At 34.7% G+C, this 22299-nt stretch overlaps 2 protein-coding genes across 3 annotated transcripts in view; both read left to right on the top strand.

Moving 5' to 3' along the window:
- LOC142343204 (muscarinic acetylcholine receptor M2-like) overlaps window positions 1-22299 on the top strand; it is a 52217-nt gene that overhangs the window by 7849 nt on the left and 22069 nt on the right. The window contains exon 1 of one of the 2 annotated variants that reach the window (XM_075394947.1): window positions 1424-1797. The exons of the other annotated variant lie outside the window; for it this stretch is intronic. The gene's annotated coding sequence lies outside the window, so the exon portion shown is untranslated. Of the gene's footprint in view, window positions 1-1423; window positions 1798-22299 lie in introns of those variants that run through there. 2 annotated transcript variants of the gene reach the window in all.
- LOC142343205 (small ribosomal subunit protein eS28) lies at window positions 11046-11579 on the top strand. Its single transcript, XM_075394948.1, has one exon. The coding sequence runs from the start codon at window positions 11139-11141 to the stop codon at window positions 11340-11342; it is 204 nt and encodes a 67-aa protein (XP_075251063.1). The 5' UTR covers window positions 11046-11138; the 3' UTR covers window positions 11343-11579.

Raw genomic sequence — 22299 nt, 5'->3', positions numbered from 1 at the left:
ATCACCGAAATTCGGTGGATATAATTGAATGGGAGGTTTGTGCAGTGTCATCATAGGGAAACCTTGCCTCTGAAATTTGCGCTTACTGGATGAGATGAATTAGAACCAAGTATTATAATATAGATTTTGGTGCATGAAATTCAATTCCAATCTCTATTAAAACCCGTAGAAGTTCTGTGAAATCTGAGTTCCATATGAGGTTGGTACAATCACCCCGATTCATAATAATATAGTAGCAGTCGGTATAAGAATAAACTTTGGTTTTCAATAGGAATAATGTGATGCGCTGTTTCACAATCTCTAATATTTGTTGTAGAATTGAACACCGTTCTGGTCATTGAAAAATAACAGGAAAATAAATCTTTTGGTCTTTCTAGTTGCAATGAAGAAATAATTCTGAACAATGATATCTGCTATGGTTGGAACTACTGATTCATTTTTTATGGTAAGGTGTAAATCTTAAGATCTTGATTAATCTTCCATTCTTCAATTACAAGGTAAATTAAATCAACATTGTTTGAGCGGCATTCCAATTTTAATCACCGAAAAAAATTGTTCCAGATCTCAGAAGCTCCGTCTCTTTATCTCTTTTTTTTCAGTTTTCTTGAATCCTGTCATGTTGACTACAATTTTAATTCCCTGCTCATTGGGTAAGACAAATAAAAAACTTTTAAGATATTTTGATATAGCATTCGAACTAGAGAATTAATCGTCAGAAATTATTCTGAAGTCGCAACTTTTTTTCATTAAGTTTTTTCTCAATAGGTAAATAGGTAGCTGACTTTTATGGAAATCTGTACTACAATTGCTTCTTCATAGATCATGTGATGCTCCGTGCAAACTTATCTATAGGCAGCCATGATTGTGGATCAAAGCTGAACCTTTGATTATTTTGAGCCTAATTGAAGTTACAACAGAATTAATACTCTTGACAAAGTTATTGATCACTAATGTTGATTCTTTCCTTTCTAGTTTAGTGAAATGCCATAATGCACAAATTTGTCCCATTTGACGTCAGATCAAAGTACAAAAACACCTGTTATGACTTTTGTTATTTTTTGCTGCTCTTTTATTGTTTACGGGGAGATTTTTAATAATTGGTCATTTGACACTTTTAAAACCAGAAAACCTCTTGAAGAGCTTTTTAGCTATTGGGATGCCAAAAGTGTCATATTTTTATAAGTCTGTTCTGAAGGGCGGCCGTTTTGATGCTTTTGTGTTTACTAGCGTTTATCCTATCAGAGGTTGAAATAGAATGAAAGTAGCAAAACTAATGTAAAGAAATCCGTTTTTTTTATATTTTACTTTTCTCTATTTTATTATTCTATGGTCGGGGTAGGGTGTTGTGGACCTCAGGTCCAGTGGCCTATCTTGTTCGGGCCTCCAAAACTTTATGATGTTATTTATATATTAACAAAACTTATATAGTATACCGGAGAAATAAATTCCTTTACTAACCAAATCCACAATAATTCTACGATCTCTTTAACTTGACTTTTGCTTCCGAAGTTTATTTCGCTTCAGGTTATTGAGCCATCTGGGATTAATAATTCACATTAAAAGTTAATAATATCGTGAACCTTGTAATCTAAAATCAGTGTCTGTTGATATAAGCCCTTGATTTCGCAATATTGCCGCTAAATGACATTCACATGCCAATCTAGACAGGTATATAGCCTTGGCCTGTCAGTTCATGGCTGCCGCCTTTCCTTCAAACTCAAGACTCTATTCCCCAAATATGAGACCTAAAGCGACATTAACAGCCCCCGCAGTGACAGTGCACTCCTAGCAATGCAGGTAGTTTTGCAGAATTGTTGGTCACGCCTCGTTTGGCCCTTTGTCCGTGTTCTAAATTGGAACCACCCAAGGATGAAGTTGTTTATTGTCGTTTTCCATTGCCGGCGGTATTTGGGGCGCTCCAAAATTGAAAATTTGTACCGGTTTTCACCGAAAAATTTAACTAGTAAAGGCTTGCGAAAGGCTTTGAACATGAAAAAGTGCGGTCTTCATTGTGCGTATCTTCAAAAGAAAGGCTTCCGAAAGAATAATTTGAAAAACCATTTTTATCACAGTATGATTTGGCCTGAAATGAAGCACACACCTGTATCATTCAAATTCTAAGATCCCCTTCTTAACTGACAGGAGAAAAAATTTCAGCAGAAAAGACCTAGACTGAAGTTTGAAGCACACGCATATGTCATTTTAGTTCTAAGATAATAGATAGTTTTCAACTCACACTTTGCATGCTGAACAGATTTGAGGGTTTTCACATCTTTGAGAGATGTTCAGAATTTAATGTTCTTCATGCATGAATGGAGAAAATGCCATTATTGTGACAGATTCAATCGTTTGTAAGAACCCAAATAATGAAAGACATTTCATTTTCGTGAAGATTTTGTGTAGCCTCACTTCTTAAGACTTGTTTTGTGACGTAGTTGGAACTTTTTTTGACTGAAGTGATCGTTTCATCCCCTAAATATTTTCTACCAATGGTTGTGCACAGAGCATGATAGTCAAAGGCGGTATTGATGTTGTGTGCTCTTTAGAAGATAGTTCATTATTATTGCATGATGTTTTCAGAGAGTAAATTTTGTCGTTTTTTGTGCATCTGATGAATTTTTAATTTGGAAGCTTTCCTAAACAAATATGTTTTAATTGTTAATGAAATTTCATCGTCTGATATGCATATTAAAATTTTATGATATTCTATTGGACTATTCCTATTATTTTTTACGCTGTAAATTTTTGAAAAGCCTTATAAATTTATTGCCTTAATTACGAGTTGGATAACTATCACAGAATACCTAATAAAATACTTTGATAACTTGAAACGCTTAGTCGATAGCTTTTAATTCATAGCTTAATGTTTAAATTGAGATGGTCTTAAATCCTGAGCATTAATAGTTTCAAACATCGATTTTGTTTACAATTTTAATTATTTTGTTTGTCTTATGAAAAAGATACTATTGGTAGCAGCATATTTGTTCCACCCCTCCAAGGTTTTTTGTTGAGTCGATTTCGGCCGATCGATATCTTCTCCGAAGATAAACAAAAGAGAATCATTGAAAAGATCTGAATCGATATTTGAATAGAACTTTTCATTTTTTTCTCGGGAAATAATTAGTTTTCAAATTTTTGTCGTTCACAACGTCAAACTAGATAATAATGACGGATTCCATAATGACGGACAATAATGACAATTTGTTGATATGATACGTCATCATATCAACAAATTGTTTGAAATGACTGCAGCAAACTTTTCTGCAAAACACTTCATTGTTTAGGATTAAGTTCTACGGTTTTGGTATCCAATTAGGACCTGCATAATAGATGGAAAAGCTGTACAAGTTTTTCAAGAAATTGAAAACGGTATCGATTTTAGCTCTTGAAATTTTAAAGGTATATATAACGGTCAACTATTCTCTAATACTTTGAGAAAATTCTTCGTATGTTTATGAATATATTTGTAACTCTTTTGCAATTACTGGTGTCGTCAAAGTAAACTAACAGAGCTTTCAATTCATCCAAGTGCAGTGAACAAACAATATAAATCTACAACCGCAATAGGCGACTTTTTCACGGTCATTTTTTGTATGCTATAACTGAAAGCCGAGAATATACAGCTCTAATAAGAAAGATCTCCTTATTTTGAAATGTTCAAACGTGAGTTAACGTTTAGTCGTTCTGTAGATTCAAACGGGCAGTTTCCCGCTCATTTGTTGCTTCTCCTAACTTTACATGGCATCTAAGTAGCAAGCAACTTGTGCAATTTTTAAGTGATGTCATCTGAGCCTCTTCAAATCTACATATAATCTGAAGGAAATCATTTTCATCTTTAAAATGTGCGTTTTAATTGGTGGTTTAAAGCAATCATACATTGAAATTCAAAACTAGCAATTTGGTAGAAAAAATGGAGCTCTTAAACTTTTAAATATTTTCTTCACTCACTGTCAAATCAAGTATCATTTAGTGGACGAATCAGTAAAGAGAACTGGTAGAAATTTGAAAATTATAAAAGGTTGCGCTTTTTCCTGGTTTAGGATCGGTGAAATTTGTATCACTTCGCTAAAATTATAACACTTTTTGCATGGTCCATTGACAGATAAATTTATTGTTTTGCTTCAGAGAAATTTATTGTTAATTAGTCTTCTTTAATTTTTTCTTAAAGGCTACAACGAAAGAATTGGTTGGTTGACAGGTCATTGTTCTAAAAAATTAATGATTTGATTTTCAATTTGGTCGTAGAAGTAGTCAATAAATTAGCCTCCTTTATACAATTTTGTGAAAAACAATTCCTAAATTTTTAAATGGAAATAAGCGTTAGTGTTCGTTTTCGTTGAATGTGACTTTTCCGCAGTTTTACTGAAGTAGAAAAACGCCACCTTGAGCTCAGATTGAGGGCAGTGATTAATTATCGTGCATTTTATGCCTGATGTAACACGTTTTCATTTTCCACCCATTGTCACCAATTTTTATAATGTCCACCGTTTTCATTTTGAATTTGATGATGCTAAAAGGTTGTTACTATGTGGTTGAGAAGTTACTCGGTTTGCAATGCGGTTGATAAGTTGCTGTCTTGTACCACAGCCATGAAAACTTGGTATTTTTTGAGAAACGGCCTAAGAAAGAGCATGAAGTGAGATAGTTTATGAGTACTGATATTTAGCAAGATATATCTGTATTCAACTAATTTGGAGACAAGTGTTCGATCGTCAATATTTGTCTTTGTAAAAACAGCTTTGTTCTTGAGATATCACTACGTTTTCTCATATAACATTTCAACTTTTGCTATTTACTTTCTTCAGTTGTGTTAACTGATCTAAGCAAAAAGGAGGTCCGAAGGCCGAATCAACGTCAGAAATCACGTGAAAAGTCTGTTCAAATGTGACCTGATCTGCGATTTTTACCACCTCCGCCTTTTTGAGTGACCGCTTTTATGGTAGCAGAAGCTATAAGCACTGTTTCCAGCATGTAATCTGCAGGCCTCCTGTGTTTGTTCAACATCCCCTGGATAGGAAGTGGCGGCCCTAAAAGCCGCTTTCCTCTCTCACATTCTCAAGTATCACTGTTTGGCTAACTTCCCTTTTGCGCACACTGCTAGGGCACTCTGTGTAAGAGTTATAACTTGCTACTAACTATTATGTTATCAGAGGTCCATGTTTTTTGCCCCGATTTCAAAGGCAGTATCAAGAAAATTGAAAGACGTGAAATTCCTAACGTTGACTGCTGACTGTTAACAGCTGATTATTGATGTTTTCAAATTACTAAATCAAATTATATTTATTTAAATTTGATAAATATAATTAGTGATTCCAGGTCGCAACTTGAAATCCTTTGTCCTCCGCAACTGGAGTGCAACAAACTTTTGCCCTTTAAGATTGGACCTTCATTTTTTTATAGTGCCCCCACCTATATTGTTTCTGCTTCTAATTACGCAATTCAAATAAGTATAAATGCAAAAAATGAGCTAGTTGATTTAGACAAGACAATTCATGAAGAATTTTCTCCGAGAGTGGAAAACGTTAACGGCGATGGTATTCAAACATATTTATAGGAACCATTGAGGCTAATTTGGGAATAAATAAGAACCATTTCAGGTTTTTGTTTGCGAGATCAATTCACGAAAGGTATTAAGGTCTTTGTCTTCTTCTCCAACAATGTTTTATTTAAATGGTTGCAGCGAGGGATGGTTAAATTTATATTTAGAGCGGTAGAAAGCTTACTACATCTAATTTGATACTTGCACTGCTTCGTACAAGAGCACTACTTTTTGTACTTTTGAAATGTGATATAATGAGATTATTGAATTAGTTCAATTTGTTTCCCTGATCAAGGACATTAAACTAATTAGGCTGCAAATTTAGAAACTGCTTTCGTGTCAAAATTTGTTCTCTTGCAGAGCGGACAACGTTCTGCTAGTGCGGATTTGCTTTTAAAAAATGTTAGTTCCCCAGCAAACCTAATTTAAAGGTCATTTTTTGCCTGCTTGGATGAGTTTCTTCCCTGGTTATCCTGGCTGTAATTGTCAAAAGTGACAGATTTTTTCATAGGTAAGTGTAAGTGGTGATCTTTTGCGGAGACGATATAGACAAATTGTTTATTTTTAATTTTTACCAGGTAACCGTTTGAAAACCACAAGATTGCAGATTTTTTAAATAGCAAATGCTTTTGAAAGGGAATTCTCATTTATTTTGCAGTTAGTAATTTAGCTTGCTTGTGTGAGCTCATGCCGAATCAGGAAAAAGTCAAAGGTGGTTACATGACAATATGTCCGATGCCAATATACCCAATACAATTTGAAATTTGCGTTAAATTATCCGACTGCAAATTAGCCGTCGCTGTTACGTGTTTATTAACATACACAAGCGGATAATTTAATCCCAATTTAGGTTTAGTTTCATATCAAGTCCCACGGAAGCTGAGGCATGGCCATGGCCATTAAGTACGTTAAAACTTACTTGTAATAGCGACCGCTAATTTATTGTCGGATTATTGAACGAAAATATCAAAATGCATTGGGTATATTGTCCTGACACCGCCAAAGGTTTAATGTGATTGAAGTTATTTTTTCGGCTTATTGATTCTTGTAGGATCTTATAGGTTTAATTAAAGCTTTTTCATTAATCGCCTCCCCTTTATTTTTTTCTTAATGCATCCTATATTAATTTGTAGCAACTAAATTTTGTAGCAATTATATCGGTCCTATTGATAATTTTTACTCCAATTTTTGTATCGTGTTTGTTTGATCGATTTTTGTCTGACCAACAAATTCGTGAATTTTCTTGAAACTGGTAAAGGCTGAGGGCGTTAAGTAACGGAGCCGTTCTCTTAGAGCTAACGGTATAAATCAGCTCTCTAACTAATCTCAAACTAGTCTCTAACGGTATAAATCAGCGAAGATGCTGAGAAGACAAATCAATGGTGTAGAGGACAGCTTTACACCGCCCTCAGAGGACAGCTTTACACTCCACTCAACACCGCCCTCACTCAACCCCCAAACTTATTCCACCCCTAACCCCGGTTGGACCCCTATTACCGGAGCAATTTAGCAGTAAGAATGTTTTTGCAGTAATAAAATTTACAGTTCCTGTTTCCAACAATCCAATTTATTCGCCGTGAGGCCCTCTAATATATCCTATTTATTTGATTTGGTCCGACCTTTTTTCGCAGAAACGATTTATCAAAATGCTGAAAATTTAAATCGGGTTCTGAAATGTATTTGGTCGTCGTTTTTTCCAGACAATAAGATGATCGAAAGTTCAGATTAAGCTTTGTTTTCTAATTTTCCATAACCTCCATTATTTTTTTTTTGATAAAAAATCATAGTCTCAGTAGAAATGTACTTTTTTTGTTCGAGAAGTTTGCTTCATGCATTAAAGTTTGTATGCGTAACCCAAGCCACATAGGACACGATGCTAAATTCTGGCAAATTCTGTTTTTTTTTCGTCCATTTTTCTTTGCACAGTCGAATAAATCTGTGCAACACAGCAAAGTAATGAGTTAGATCAATGACACGGCACCGGGCACGTAAAAGGCCAGTTAATAAACTTGGGCGACTCTTGTCTAAAAGGTTGCGATCTATTGGGCTGCGATACGTCGACTACTCTACTTGAGGAAAACTGAAATATGAGGTTACTCATGTGCTCTTGAAGTTGTTTTTCGTTTCAACTTAAAACATAGCCGGAAGAATTCCGGAAGCGACTCGAAGCGTGAGAACTTCACTAACAAAACCACAATTGCAACGGAAGCCACTACCTTTTGTATTAAACCATTAACTCACTACCTCCCAGGTCTGCTCTAAAAATTGGTGAAACTGAAACCACTGTCAACAAGAGAAACAAAATGCAGCAAAATTTTTTTATTGAAAACGTTTGGTAACGTTAAAAAATTCAAAATAATTAAGGTGGTCAAAAACTTGATAGTCTGAAAAAGGTAATCAATAGCCCTCAAATAATTCAAGATTCTAATCTGGAAAAGATCGCGAAAGCAAACGGCAGATAATAATCTTAGAAAATACGTTTAATCTTTTCAAAAAAGATAGCTCATTTAAGAATCAGAAAACACCTATAATTACACTTCTAATCACTGCGATTAAGACAAAAAACAACACACACCTGTTCCGTCTTGTACATAAGCTAGACAACATGATTTCATACTAAATCAAAAATAAAATTGATCATAGAAAAGACATAAGCAGCAGAATATTCAAAGGCAAAAAATTGTTTTAATTAATACCAAGGCCGGAAGAAAGCTGTAGTAATTATTCATAACTGGAAATTTTGAAAAAAAGCTTGCTATGAAACCCTCAGTACTGCCCTATGTTGAATGAAATCAATTGCAAACCAAAGAAATGACGAAAATCTAAGAAAAGGCTGAAATCATTGATTTTTTAAAACTGAAAAAATCAATATACCGAAAATAAATGTAGGTGCCAGGACAAAGCTAGAATGATACTAACTAGAATGTAAATATGAGCACAATGTAAGGAACACCGTAACAAGAAGACATTCTTGATTGTTGAAAGTTTGAAATCAATTTAAAAAATTTAAGAAAAACGAATACATTTCATTGTTCAGCATTCAAGACATAGAAAAGATAACTAGTCTTCCGATACAAAGATCTATCCTCCTGAAGAGAACAAAAATAGAAAAAAGAAGAATTCATAAATACGAAACATTGAAACATTTTGCAAAAAAATGGTCAAAGAACTTTTAAGTTAAGACTGCATTTATGTAAAAGTTTTAACTGTTTTTTCAAAACTTAACGCCAAAAAATGATCGATTTTTTATTGAAACGAACTTAAAGTCCCTCATGTTGCACAAAAAACTATTTCCAGCAATTACAACCAAAATACAAACGAAAAACTGACGAAAATCGGAAAAAAAACTATCAAAATCGGATTAGCATATGTACAATTTTATGAAACAAAATTACATCGAGGTAGAAAGAGGCGTTGAGTATAGGAATTATCAAAGAGAAGTTGCCATATTAACTGATTTTCCGAGGTTGAAAACACTGTGGTATCAATTTCCGAGGTTGACATTTCAATATAGTATCGAAAGTATCGAATAAAATTTATTTCTACAAGAAACCAAATTAAAAGCAAAAAAATTGGGCCACTTAGGCGAAAAGACGGCTAAAATGGCCATCTATATGTGTAATTCAGCCAAAAACTACTTTTCAAAGTCAAAAAGTCTTTCACTAAACGCAGCGCATGATCAAAAAAACTTCTCTCGCTTAGCGAAAATCTTCACCAAGACAGCTTTTCTCACTTTTGCTTTTAGGTCAAAATGCCGCGTGAACAAATCTACTTCCTGTAAAAAAACCGAGACAAAACCAATACTCGGTTTTAGACAAAACCAACGTAATAATAGCATGTGCAATGAATGATAAAATATATGCTGTTTAAGAATGTTGAACAAATTTTAAACAAGGGCTTGGTTCATCAAGGCGATGTTATGTAAAATCTGACGATGTAATGTAACACTCTCAAAGAACATTTTTTATATTGTTAGCTGAGAATTTTCTGTGGTAAAACACTGAAGAATAATTGACCAGGCCGCATAATTGAATTTGCTAAAATATTTGATCAATGTTAGAATTTTTATTTGAATTTTTCAAATTTGGCGCACAGTCTTTCAAAATTTGTTTGTTTACCTCGGCCAATTTGCGTCTTTTTGACTATTTTAGGGAGATGACTTGGGAAAAAATGAGTCTGCATATTTTTCTCGTAAGAGGTGATGTTTTAGTTTCTATTCAACTCAACATACCATTTTGTCCTGTATAATTTTGAAAATTCTAAGGCTATAATCAATGAATGATAATTTTTTTTTCAATTGCAATTTTTTTGTAATCCTATGCGTGCATTATAAATGTATCAATCGTCATTCAAATCTTGATGATTTGAGGCATTTTTTTTATTTTTTAAAGGTACTTTTGTGTTCCAGTGTATCAGTTATTTTCTTTTGTAGGCTTATGACAACTCGGTAGAAGTTTATGTATGGAGGAAGACTTCAAATGGTACCTGAATTTTTTCTGTGGAAAAAAAATTATTGAAGTCTGAAAACATAACTTTGAACAAAATTTTATTATTAAAAGTACAAGTCGATAGTTACTAATAGGCTGCTCTTGCTTATTGAAGCGTTTGCGATATTTTAGTTCAATTGAGCAACTGTTTGGAGTTAACGGGGATGGAATTACCATAAAAGTTTAATTCAATGCTATTTATATACAGTGCTGCTTAAATAAATAGGATGTTAGCGGAACTGAAATAGGAAGACAGCAAGTAATTAGACGTTTTGATTTACACATGCTCAGTTTTGTGGGCATCGTTAGATCACTCAAGTCTCAATATAGTTTAATGCATGTTCCAGCAGTCTAGTAAGTTTTCCCCCTCTTAAAAATGATATTTAGGTTAAACGAACTCGAGAAAGGAATTTATTAATCTTTCATTCATAGCACCTTAAAGCGGTCCTTATTGGTCAATGATGTTTATTTGGGGCGCTCAGAATTTGATATACGGCTATAACGAATACTAAGTTTCCCGTGATCGTACTGAATTTATTCCCATTGATGTATAGTTAGCAATGTTTTCGTAAATTTTGGTTTAAAAGGTTTAACGGCCATCTGCACATCATGTAGATAGAAGGCGTAAGAGACATAAGATGCATTGCATTTTTATATTTTGGTTTTGTTGTGATTTTTATTTTCAAACCGCGCATTTTAATTGTTCTTTCATAGAAATGATCGTCTACAGAAACTATGATAGACAGAATATAATAAGGATGATAACCACTAGTACAATTATCTCGTACAATATGCTCTGTTCAAATGAGCTCTGAAAATCTATCTTCTTTAATTTTCTTTTCGTGTGAATATATATCTATCGTAACACATACGCATCGTAGTTTATGTTCCTATAAAGCCTGTATGTTTGGTTAAAAAACGAAATAATTTACCACCCCAAACATAAAATTTGGTTAACGGTAGGGGGCAATGTGTCATTTAAATACTGCTCCAAATTTAGATAAAAAAGTTCACCTTCTTTCACCATCTTTCACCTTTCAGAGTCATTTGATTCTTCTGAGACATCACAAATTTAGTTCATTAGCTGACATCTAAAAAGAACAGAAATAAGCATGGATAAAGCAGTCCCTATTAAACTGGCTAAGGTGACCAAAATCCTGGGCAGAACCGGTAGTCAAGGTCAATGTACCCAGGTCAGAGTTGAATTCCTCGATGACACCAACCGATCCATCATTCGAAATGTGAAGGGTCCAGTCCGAGAAGGAGACATTTTGACCCTGTTGGAATCGGAGAGAGAGGCTAGAAGATTGAGGTGATCAAAGAACCAAATCTAAAATTGACCGAATGGATCAATCACTGGGCCGAAAATAAAGATCAATCAGCGATCCAATTGAGGATTCTTTGCAGGATTCCAGGAACTTGACGATGTTGTAGATTCGTGATTTCTCACTTCAGTTTGGTTCATGAAGCTGTAATTTATCCTTATTGTTATCAGTTGTTTGATCAACCATATGGGTTCTTGATTCGGTTAAATTTACATTTATCAGGCTAAATGTTTATTTCGGATAGTTTTTCGCATGCTTAGATGTTTCGGGTGGTGTTGCCCCACATAAAAAGTTGGATACTAATTATTATTTTTTAGAGCATGGTGTTTGTTTTGCAGTTCTACGCACTTTCTATGCCTTTAGTGGTGTAATTTGGGGCGGGCACTTTCAGTAATGAGATACAAATCATTTGTTTGATTGATGACCTTTAATCACCGGCAGATTGGAGTAACAGAGGACAATTACCCCTCAAGTATCTCAAATGTCCTTCCGAAGCATAAAAGTAATCATTTTGTGGCCATCGGGCTTCATTTTCTATTGTATAAGCCAGAACTTTCTGAATACCTGAGAAGCAAATATGGAGATAATTTCATATTTGAGATCTATTAGCGTTCAGGTTAATCTTTTCACTTCAAAAGAAGGCAATTTGCTAACAATGTTAACGATATTTCTATTCGTATTTGAAAGATGCGCTCAGCGTGTATTAGCCACTGATGTCAATATTGTTTTGTTTTCTTCTCAATAGATGTTGAGTAACTGTATTCATGGAGCACAACGTGTTGTCCACGCCTGTGTGAGATATGGAGAGGGAGGAATCCCCCCAAACCCTGCCCACTTTTCCCTATTTTAATGACCTCAAGTGGAAATAATTTCATATGGGTGTCATTGGTAAGTTGTTTTCCTGGGTTTTATGCTGATGGTCTCTATCACTCTGGGTTCCTTTCACTGATTGCCTCAATAGACCGCCCCACAATACCCCGAGGGCAACTTGAGAACCATTGTTGATTATGCCCTTGAGTTTATTATTTTCCAATACCACCAATGCTACTACCACCCTCCTTCTTTGTTACCCTCAAAATTGTACCCTTCCCCCCCACCTTCGTGGGTCTACCATACCCTATGAACTAGTTAGTTGAGGTATCGTGCTGTTTTTAATCCCCTGATCCTATCTCGTACTTAAGATTCCTCCTCCTCATTCCTTTTTTGCATCATTTTCAGTTTTATTTGTCAAGCTTCTCGACTTGTTTGTTGTCTGGTAGTAATAGAGTACTAATAGTAGACTGAAGCAATAAGACTAATGCGCTGATTAAAAAACTGGACCAGCTGGATGTTTTCGGAGTGCATTTTGTTTGCATAACCCTGTGTGAAAAAACTAATGTTGTATTCTTTTAGAAATTGCAGTGTTTGGTTCGTGAAAACCTAAAATGAGGCGCGAGAAACAATTATATACTGCCATTTCGCCATTTTAATGGTGTAATATATCAATTATGTGGCCATATTGTGCTGGGGGGCTTCATCTTAAGGTGAAAAAAAAGATAAGAAATATTGAGCGCGGAGGTCTTTTTTGCTCTGACATCTTTCCCTGACTTTGTAAAATGATGTTTGAAGGTCGTTGTGGTTTAACATAGGAGCATGCACTTGGTTACAGAGTGAGCTGTATTGTTTGATTGTACCAACTGTTGGCATTAAATGAATTGGGGAGGGGTGGTGCAAGTTTTGGGGGAGTGGACGGGGGTGGGTGAATAGAGTATAAGGAATGAATGATGAATTATTCATGACTTGGAATTGTGCTGATTTGTGTTGCCAGTATAAAAGAGCAATTCGCCATCAGTTGAATAGACAAAAAAGTGAATAGTGAGATAAATTTGAAAGTAGGGAAAAATTGTGCGCTATATTTCACTATTTCAATTCAAGTTAAAAGGAGGCGATAGTAGGAAAGTGAGTGATTGTAGAAAATAGGTCCAATTAAGGATTTTTATGTTGACTCTGAACCAAATGGTACCGAGACGGCTGCTTCTTCACTGTGGATGAAAGGCGCCGGCCGATTAAGTCCCCCTACTCCCTTTTACAACTACTACTGATTGACTGCCTAAATTTAGCTCATGTAAGGTTTGTTCTGACTAAATTGTGGCAATAAGTTATAAGCATGAGTTGGTGAAAATTTTCACGTGTACCTGACATGACGCCAAGTTCAAATAGTGTATCGCTAAGTACGCCCTTAGTTGTCTAACTCACTATGCTTTTGTCTGATAGATTTTTGAAGGTATTGGTGTTATTAAAGTCGTTACATGTAGCTGGAATTAGACTGTGTTGATAATCAAATTGGACGCAGAAATAAAATTTTAGAATCTCGAGATAATGAGCGAGATTGTTAAACAATGTCATTTAGTGGAAAGGATATTCTACTTGAAATCTAAATTTTTTGCGACACAATGAACCTGAAACAGAAAATAGGATTGTATGCTATGGACGTCGCCTTATATTTTGGGCCCGTTTTGTTTTTCAATAGTACACGCTCATAATGTTCCACCTTCTTTGATTCAAGGACCACCGATACAAAATAAGAGTCATGTTAAAGTTTGAGAATCTTACAATTTGACCGATTTTTCCATAGACTGACTGGATCTTCAGTGGAGATTATTGCACTCATTTGACCACAAAAAAAGATATAATACAATCGGACGGCAAAGTTTTTTCCTCAAATCTGAGAATCCCCCACACATATTTGAGAAGCTTTCAAAATTTTAGAAACAGTTACTAACGCTACTTGTACATTTCAAAACAGCCACAGTAGAGGAGTCAAGATTTTTTTTCGCGCATGGAACACTGTTTTTTTTTTCGGAAACACCCTTTTCATCAATTCAGACTACTTTTTGACCGATTTGCGTGCGTGACATCATTTTTCACACTTATTGGAGCAAATTTTTTGTCCATTCAGCGTGATTGTTTGGTCATATGTAATTTCTTGCTCTCAAGAGGATTTTCTCGCTCTTTTTATTGATTTGACGTTATCTCTTTGAACGTTATTTGAGGGTTAATTACCAATACTGAACAACACTTATTAGAAAAACCGATTTTAAATTTTTTTAGGCCCATCTTTTTATGGGTATTTGATGCTAAAAGTCTACGAAGCTTGGGCAGCTGCTTTTCGCAATCTGCCAGCTATTTTTTTGTTGGCCCGGGTTGTCAAATAAGCTTTTTAAAAATCCGATGGAACTAATGCAGAAGAAAATTCTCGAACTGTCCATCAGAAACTCTTGTTTTTGCAAGTTTCATTTTTTCTGATGTAATAGTTATTATTGTTTATCAGTTTTACGATGAATGCGAGGTAACCATTGTGCAACCTATAACCTTTCTCTTGTTCAAATAAATGCCGAGGCATGCAATGTAATCACGAGTGATTGAAAAAACAAGGCATTTTCATTAGGCAGGATCGAGGTTCGAATATATGAATTTACCTGTGCATGTTTTAAAAATTTCTTGGGCTCATAATTTGATCGAATTTAACGGCAGTTGCGTTTTGTTGCTGGACTATAGACAATTATTTTTCCTGGTGCCTTTAAAATTAGTGCATACAAATTGAAGTATTTTTTTGACCATTTTGAAACTTGTATTGACTGAATTGCAATATTTTTAGGCGGACTATATGGTTTTTTTTGCGAGATATTTGTCTGAACAATTCTTTTCTTCAATATGCGTAACTTGCATATCAGATTTTCAAGTAAATTGAACCAGTAACGTGCAGAAAGTGCAGTCATAAGTGAGGTTGTATATAATAAGCTAATACTTTCATATCAGTAAATGATTAAGGCCTCCTCCCAATACGTCTCCAAAGTAAATCAACTTATTGGTACTGTTGATCTTTCTCATTCATGTTTTAAACTTTTTTAACGAACCAGCACAATTCCTATAGTTTATACATCTAGTTGTTCCGACCCTCTTGAGGGGGGAGGAACTATATACTCAAATGGGTTTTTTTTTTTTTTGTTCAGTGAATTTTCGCCGATCGATACATTCATCGTAGAGAGTTGAGAGTGGTATCATTAGAAAGCTCGTCCAGCGTAGAATATGGAATTAAAAAGATTTTTTTAATTTTCGTTTTCTACAGGGAGTTATCGAGGTTTAAAGTTTTGTGAAAATAGTGTGAATTCCGTTGATTTTTATTCACATTTTACGGAATTTTCGCTAATTTTTGACCAAAATTTCGCCAATTTTGCTAAAATTTGTCAACATTTTTTAAAAACTTGTTGTTGATTTTATTTTTAAATATAAAAAATCTTCTCGGCTTTTCTTATTTTGAATTTCTTCTGAGAACTTCAGAGAAGTAGAGTGAATTCCCGTTGTTTTTATTCACATTTTCCGGAATTTTTGCCTAAATTTTCGTCAATTTTGCTAAAATTTGTTATAATTTTTAAGAATAGTGTCGTTGATTTTATTTTTGAAGACGAACAAGCATTGTTCATTGTTTTGATTTAATTTTTTTGGTCAAAAAATGTGGATAAATATTTCAAAATTTAGCCTTTTTCAACAAAAACAGCACGAAATAAGCTACTTTAGTCCGTTTTGATTAAGTTTGCCGACAGTACACCTCCAAACAACACTCATACAATCTTTGTAGACTCAGAGGGGGGCTATTTCTACTTCAGAGTACGCTGAGAGTGCTCTGTAGTTAAAACTTTGCCTTTTTTTGCTAACTTTACTCGTTGATTATCAAAAATGCAGAACTTATTTTGAGTTTTCAACTAACAAATTATCTATATCTGCAACATTCGAAAATCAAATGTTCCTAACGGACAATAAGCAATAGCAGGGTTTGTTTTGGGCCATTCTTGGACTGCTACCACCCAAAGAAATCGGGTTGTAATCAGTCGGTCTTTTTTTTTTAAAAAAAAGGACCCTTTCTTTAAAAATAAAAAACAGAACATATCGAATCAATGCTCAGGAGTGATAGGTCCAACCAGTTTGCTTACTAGAAAGCTCCAAGCTAATCCATTTAAATTTTAACTTGAAAGTTTATGGTCGTTTCTTTTAAAAATAATTGACTTTTCAATAAATAATGGCTTAATTAAGTTTTCCTCTATTTTTTTCTTAATTTGTTCAACTTCCAGCTTAGTGTCTGCAAAAAAAGAATGCTTCTTCTTTCTACTGATTTAACATTTCTTCTCGGTTGCAGTTTTAAGCCTGAAGTTATTGTTTTCTGGCTTTGATACTACAAGATTTCAGATTTTTGTTTGTTTCGATATTTGCCAGTTTTTCACGTTTCCGAATTTTGTCACATTATCACATTATTGACAGTTCTCTTGTCACATTATTAGCGTTAAAAATAAAGCACAATTGAACATATTGAAATCCTGAATGATATACATAATCGTTTTAACGGCCTCGACGCCTCTTTCTTGAAGAAATCAATTGAATTTTTTAATTTTGTTTTTAACTGTCATTTATACTTTGTCGTTTCGGTCGTATGAAATTTCCTGCATAGTGATAACTTTCATTGGCTTTTCGTGGAAGAATAGAAGAACCGATATTCTGATATTAGTAAATAGCTGATGGCTTTCATGACTTTGAAAACAATCGTTTTCCAAAATTAAAAAAAAAAACTTTTTAACTTCGCAATTTTGTTCTTTTTATGTTTCTTTTTGTTAGCTAATCTCGTTATTTCATTACAGGTAAAATATGACATTATGGGTGTCAAGGGAATAAAAGGGATTGGTGTCCCAAAATCTTTTTTTTTAATGAATTTGTTATGACCTTAGTGGCTTCGACACCGGTTTTTCACAAAAATGTAAATTAATTTGATTTTTGTCTTATTTGACGTTCTTTTTGTAGATGCGAGAAATATTCTGGGTAACTGCAGGTCTCGAGGGCTTCCTTTTTTTGAATAAACGACCCTATTCAAATAGTTCTGTTTGTAATTAATGCCTTTTATGACATTGAATGTAATTTTTATTCGAAAAAAAAATTGAAATTATTTCATACTTTAGCACTTCGCTTTTTTGTCTACTTGTTACCTAGTCTTACTAATGAATGGCCACGTACTACTTTATAGCTGTTTGATGAAGGCGCAATCGAATATATTTTGAGGGACAAAATATGGCTCGAGGGTTTTGGCAGCGTTTTCTGGCAAGTTTCAATTGAAATTTTGTTTGTTTTTTTTTGTTGTTCATTTTAGCCGCTTTAAAAAATGAATAAGGACAGGTCCTAATGCACTTCTCTAGAAACAGTGGTAATTGTAAATTTGTGGTAATGTTAATTGATTCCTAATGGTATTTATTACTTTGAAGTTAACTGTTTCAAAAAAATAAGTTATATTTTTCACTTTAATGTTTTTGTTCTTTTTTGTATAATTGTTACCAAACCTTTTTATGGACTGGTCGCATATGATTTCTGGTGATTTATTAGTTATTTTTGTTTAGTTTTAGGTTTATCTGACGGTATGTTGACTTTGTTATTAAATTTAGTTTTTAAGAGGGAAAAAAATTTTTTGATGTAAATAATGTTTGTTGCTGTTGTTGTTGTTTGTTTTTGACGTTCATCTTGACTCGCTTTCTTAATATTGACATATTACATCAAGCTAATGCATCAATTTTTAACTCCACTGAGTTATTTGCTTTGGAGGCTATCTTATCGTTCATACAGAATTTTTTGAAAAAGACTTTTCGCAAAAAATAATTTTTGGGTTTTTCTATCTGTTCCTCATTTGCTAGACAATTATGCCAAAATTGTGGATGGGCGGGGTCGGAACTTTATGTGCCATCGCACATTACCGAGCCGCCTTGTTTATATATAATCTGTGTGCTCTAAACGCGGTTTAGTGCATTTTTTAAAGAAAATTTTTTGCAGAAGCTTCTAAGACGTCGAAGAGACAAAAAACAGTCGAAGACAAAATAGTCTGAAATTGCAAAATGGTCACCGAAATATTCTGAAAAAACAGACAAAAGAGTCCCGGTCAGACCGCTCTTAAGAGAGATCAGAAATAAAGTGCCGCTTTATTCTTAAGAAATGCTGTAAAATCGTAAAACCAAATCAGCGCAGTGCTTAGTTCTGTTTAAACATATTAGGAGGTTGCTGTTTCGAGCACGACTTGGAAGCGAAATTTTTCGCAAACATCAAAACTTGAGGATTAATCACATCAGAACGTTGGGAAAACTATTAGAACTGCTAAAATACGGAGAAACAGATCACGGGTTGCCATGAGAGGAGGGAAACTTGAAAGTTAATTTATGATCAATGTTTTGCAATAATGAGATGATGCAATAATGCGATAATAAAAATTTTAATGCAAATCAAGAGTTTAATTACTGAAAATTTTGTAGCACAATAACACAATCAACACGTCATTGAAGTTTGATAAAACTTCAGTCTGTTAAGAAATCACTCATATTCTGATGCTGGTAATTTTGAACAAATTCCTGTAATTTGCATCAATTTGAGCGTAATTGTTTTCGGCCGCTGTACTTGCGACCAGATTTTTTTGCAACATTGTTTCTGTGATTTTTGTTCGTCCTTGATATTCTGAATTTGTTTTGGTAGCGATGGATGTTTTGTATTAACCAGTTGATCGAAAATCACTGTTCCGGCCATCGACTGAGTTTTTGTATAGCCATTCTTTATGCGCTCGTAGCAGTTCCCACGTTCAATTGAAAAATGGGCTTTTTGCCTCTGACCAGTAGCGTTGTATTGACCGATTTAATTGTCTTCAAAGTAATTAAAAATTGGCTCGCAGCCCTCTGGTCAAGTTGACAGCAGTTTCTGAAATGCAATGAGATCTTTTATTGGCAAGAAAGCAGTGCCAAGCATCATTCTGATATTTTCTCGGAACTCCTAGTTTTTGTTGTGTTCCTACGCTTTGCCGGCGGTCTGGACATGTCTACACACGTTTTTACGATGGTGAGAGAAGCAAAAATAAATTTGAATCTTTACTTTGCACTGAAGGAATGCGTTCCGAACTGCAACTTCGAAATCGATTTTATACGTTTTGTTGATAGTTTGCTGAAGCCAACTGAGTATTTTTAGATAGCTGTTCTTTATCAGGAAGGAGAACATACACGAATGGCAAATTGACGCCGTAAACATACCGTGAATTGTGTAGACATGACAAGGCGTTTGGAGCTGTTGAGTGTTTCCCTCCTTCAATCATGTGAACTAATCATCTGATTGCTCTAGCAAATCAATGACCGATCCAGTCACAATTTTTATCATACTGGGGCCCTGAATCCTAATGAATATCTCACCACTATATGCTTTTTGTAAGATACCTGGAATCTTAAAGCCTTTCAGTGACCAGGGCTAACTCATTTGTGGACGATTTTGTTCCTGCATTTGGTTAACTGTTCTTTGGTTTGAATTGTTGGCTGGAACATTGACCACTGTTTTTTTTAATGATAACGTTTTGGGCAACAAATATTTTTTTTGGCGTGGACTCTCGTCAGCCGTTGCTGCTCTGTCTTTCAACGCGGGGCCGAATTTTCTTCTCAGTATCTGGTGGATCTGGTGGTTGCTATCAACTTTGATAACTTCGATTTGTTCATTGCGTAGCCTGACTCTGCCATTGCATTGTGTTACTGCAGCACCAAGAGGGTAGGCCGTCAGTAAATTGTCGGTGCCATAGCCTTCAAAGACGACAAATTCTGATTATCCGTTTGTCTGAATAAATACCATGTTAACAATTTGCAATCAAATTTTAACGCCAAACATCGTGGGGCGCTTTTCTATTCTATGGTTGTCAATGAAAACTAATCCTTCAATTGAGGTGAATAACGAGGTTGCGTGTACTTTTATACTTTGATAGTTTGATTTTGTGTATCTTAAATGAGAGATTAACTTTTGTTTTTTAATGCTTTGAGTCACTATCTTTAAATTTTTGGGATTATTTTTGTCTGAGACTCTGATTTTTGGGACTCTTTGCCTTAGACTATTTTACAATTTGGACTTTTTTTGTCTTGGACTGTTTTGTCTCGACACGCGTTTGAATTTTTTCCGCGTTTGTTGGTCGGTCCATATGGTTTTCGCGAAATATTTGTCTAAAAAGGTTGTTTTCGTCACCATCATTATGTTGCACGTCAGAAGTAACTGATCTCTATTTTGCGCTGCAAATTGAATCAGTATATTACAGAAAGTTCAATCACAAATGAAGAGAAATATAGGTTATCTATAATAAGCTAAATTTTTCATGAGTCGGTCAAATGGTTAACGCCTCCTCCCAATTCATAACGAATAGTTATGCAATGTAAAGCCGCTTCTCCAACGTAAATCAACTTTTTGATAATTTTTGGTTTCTAGAAAACTATTGGTTTTGGCTGTTCGAGGTGTCTTGAGCATTTACTAATCTTTGCACTCTCCGTTTTAAAATGTTGCTATAGAAGTCTGCCGATACTGGCTATCATTCTCCTTGTTTTCTGTTTTTAAACCTTTTTCTACGTATTACCTTTTCCACAATTTCTGGAAGTTTTATTCTCTGACCATATTTATTAATCCGAGAAATGAATTCATTTTTTGCTTTTAAGGTGCATCCTAATTCTAACCAACAGGTTTTAAAATTTCAAGTTTTAATATAATCTGTGCGCTCTAAACGCGGTTTAGTACGAATATTTTTTGAAACTTGCAGAAGCTTTTAAGGCATTTATAGAAGTCGGCTTCTCTGATCTTTTGATTTCATTTCTGTCGGATCGAATAGGCGGACTATAATGATAGTCCTCTATTTACTTTGGAGGAGATTTTATAAAAAGCAGAGCTTTGAAATGAAAATTAATCGGCTTGCATTTTATGAGTGTCGCCGAAGCCAGCTGGAATCAATAAGTTAAGTACTTAGCTACAGGTCCACTATCTAATCTATATTAATCTATTCTTTCTCTGGCATGCGACTTGCATGGGTTCAGCTTTGCAAAAAGAAAGTATTGTATTTTGAACCGCCCGCATTTGATTCGACCTCTCTTTGGGGGGAGGAGAAGGAACTTAACAAATCTCGTTGAAGTCTGCAATTTTAAAGTAAATTTCGTGTTCGCTCTTAAATTTGAGTAGTCACAGCAGTAAAATTTAAATTTCACACACAGGACATCGATCAGGGAAAGAGTTCATTTTGATTTTGAACTGTAGGTAATGAACCGAAGTGTTAAATTTATCGACTGTCATGATAAGTTGAACTGGTGTGAAGATATTGTAACCTCAATTCAGCGAACAGTGGAGAACATTTTTGAAAAAGTAGAAAAATTTAAAGACACCTGGAAACATGACACCCCCGAAATCGACCTCGTCAATTCCCAACATTTCCCTATTTATTTAGTCCGGAATCTTTAAACGTGTATTTTTTTGTATATTTTACCTTTATATAGTTAGTTTCAGTGCGTTGAATCTCTAATACAAAACTACTGTCCATCTGTAAGAGTCCATCTGAAACTAACAAACGAGCACCTATTTTGTCCCATATCGGAAAAATCGGAAAAAGTTATTATTTTAAGAAGTTCATAAGTTTTTGACTATTCGATATATCTTCTTCTTTAGATAAAATCAAGTTGAGAAATCCAACTAGTCAAAATTTGCAATAATAATATAGGTGATGAAAAGTTAACCAATTTTTTAAAATTTTCAACTTTTTTAAATCTGAAATTCTTCTGATTTGTAGAATCATTAGTTGCCGCCAAGTTTGGACTATTGACCCGCACAATTTGGTCTTGTAATAAAGCGGGGCATATAACCGTAAAATCATGTCCCAGGCAAATAGGTTGGGTGTCGGGCGGGAGTGGGCTTGGTGTTCGGGGTGTGTGAATTCTTTTGTGTTCTTTGGGTTAAATGTGAACAATGGCCGCCTCAAGCACCATCCACCTGGGAGAGTGAGGGAGAACTTGAGTTTATTGATATTTGCAATTTATCGATTCATTACAGCGAGTAAAGCGAGCTAGTGGCGGCTTTTGAGTTGAACAGTGCGTACCAGCTACGCTGTGCTCGTTCA

The sequence above is a fragment of the Convolutriloba macropyga genome, chromosome 7, assembly GCF_964194025.1.
Source record: "Convolutriloba macropyga chromosome 7, txConMacr16.3, whole genome shotgun sequence".
NCBI classification, from domain to species: domain Eukaryota; kingdom Metazoa; phylum Xenacoelomorpha; order Acoela; family Convolutidae; genus Convolutriloba; species Convolutriloba macropyga.
This window is presented reverse-complemented; position numbering and strand designations above follow the sequence as displayed.

What these genes read in the sequence shown, in the direction of transcription:
- LOC142343205 (XM_075394948.1), top strand. Translation starts at nt 11,139, where the DNA reads ATGGATAAAGCAGTCCCTATTAAACTGGCTAAGGTGACCAAAATCCTG.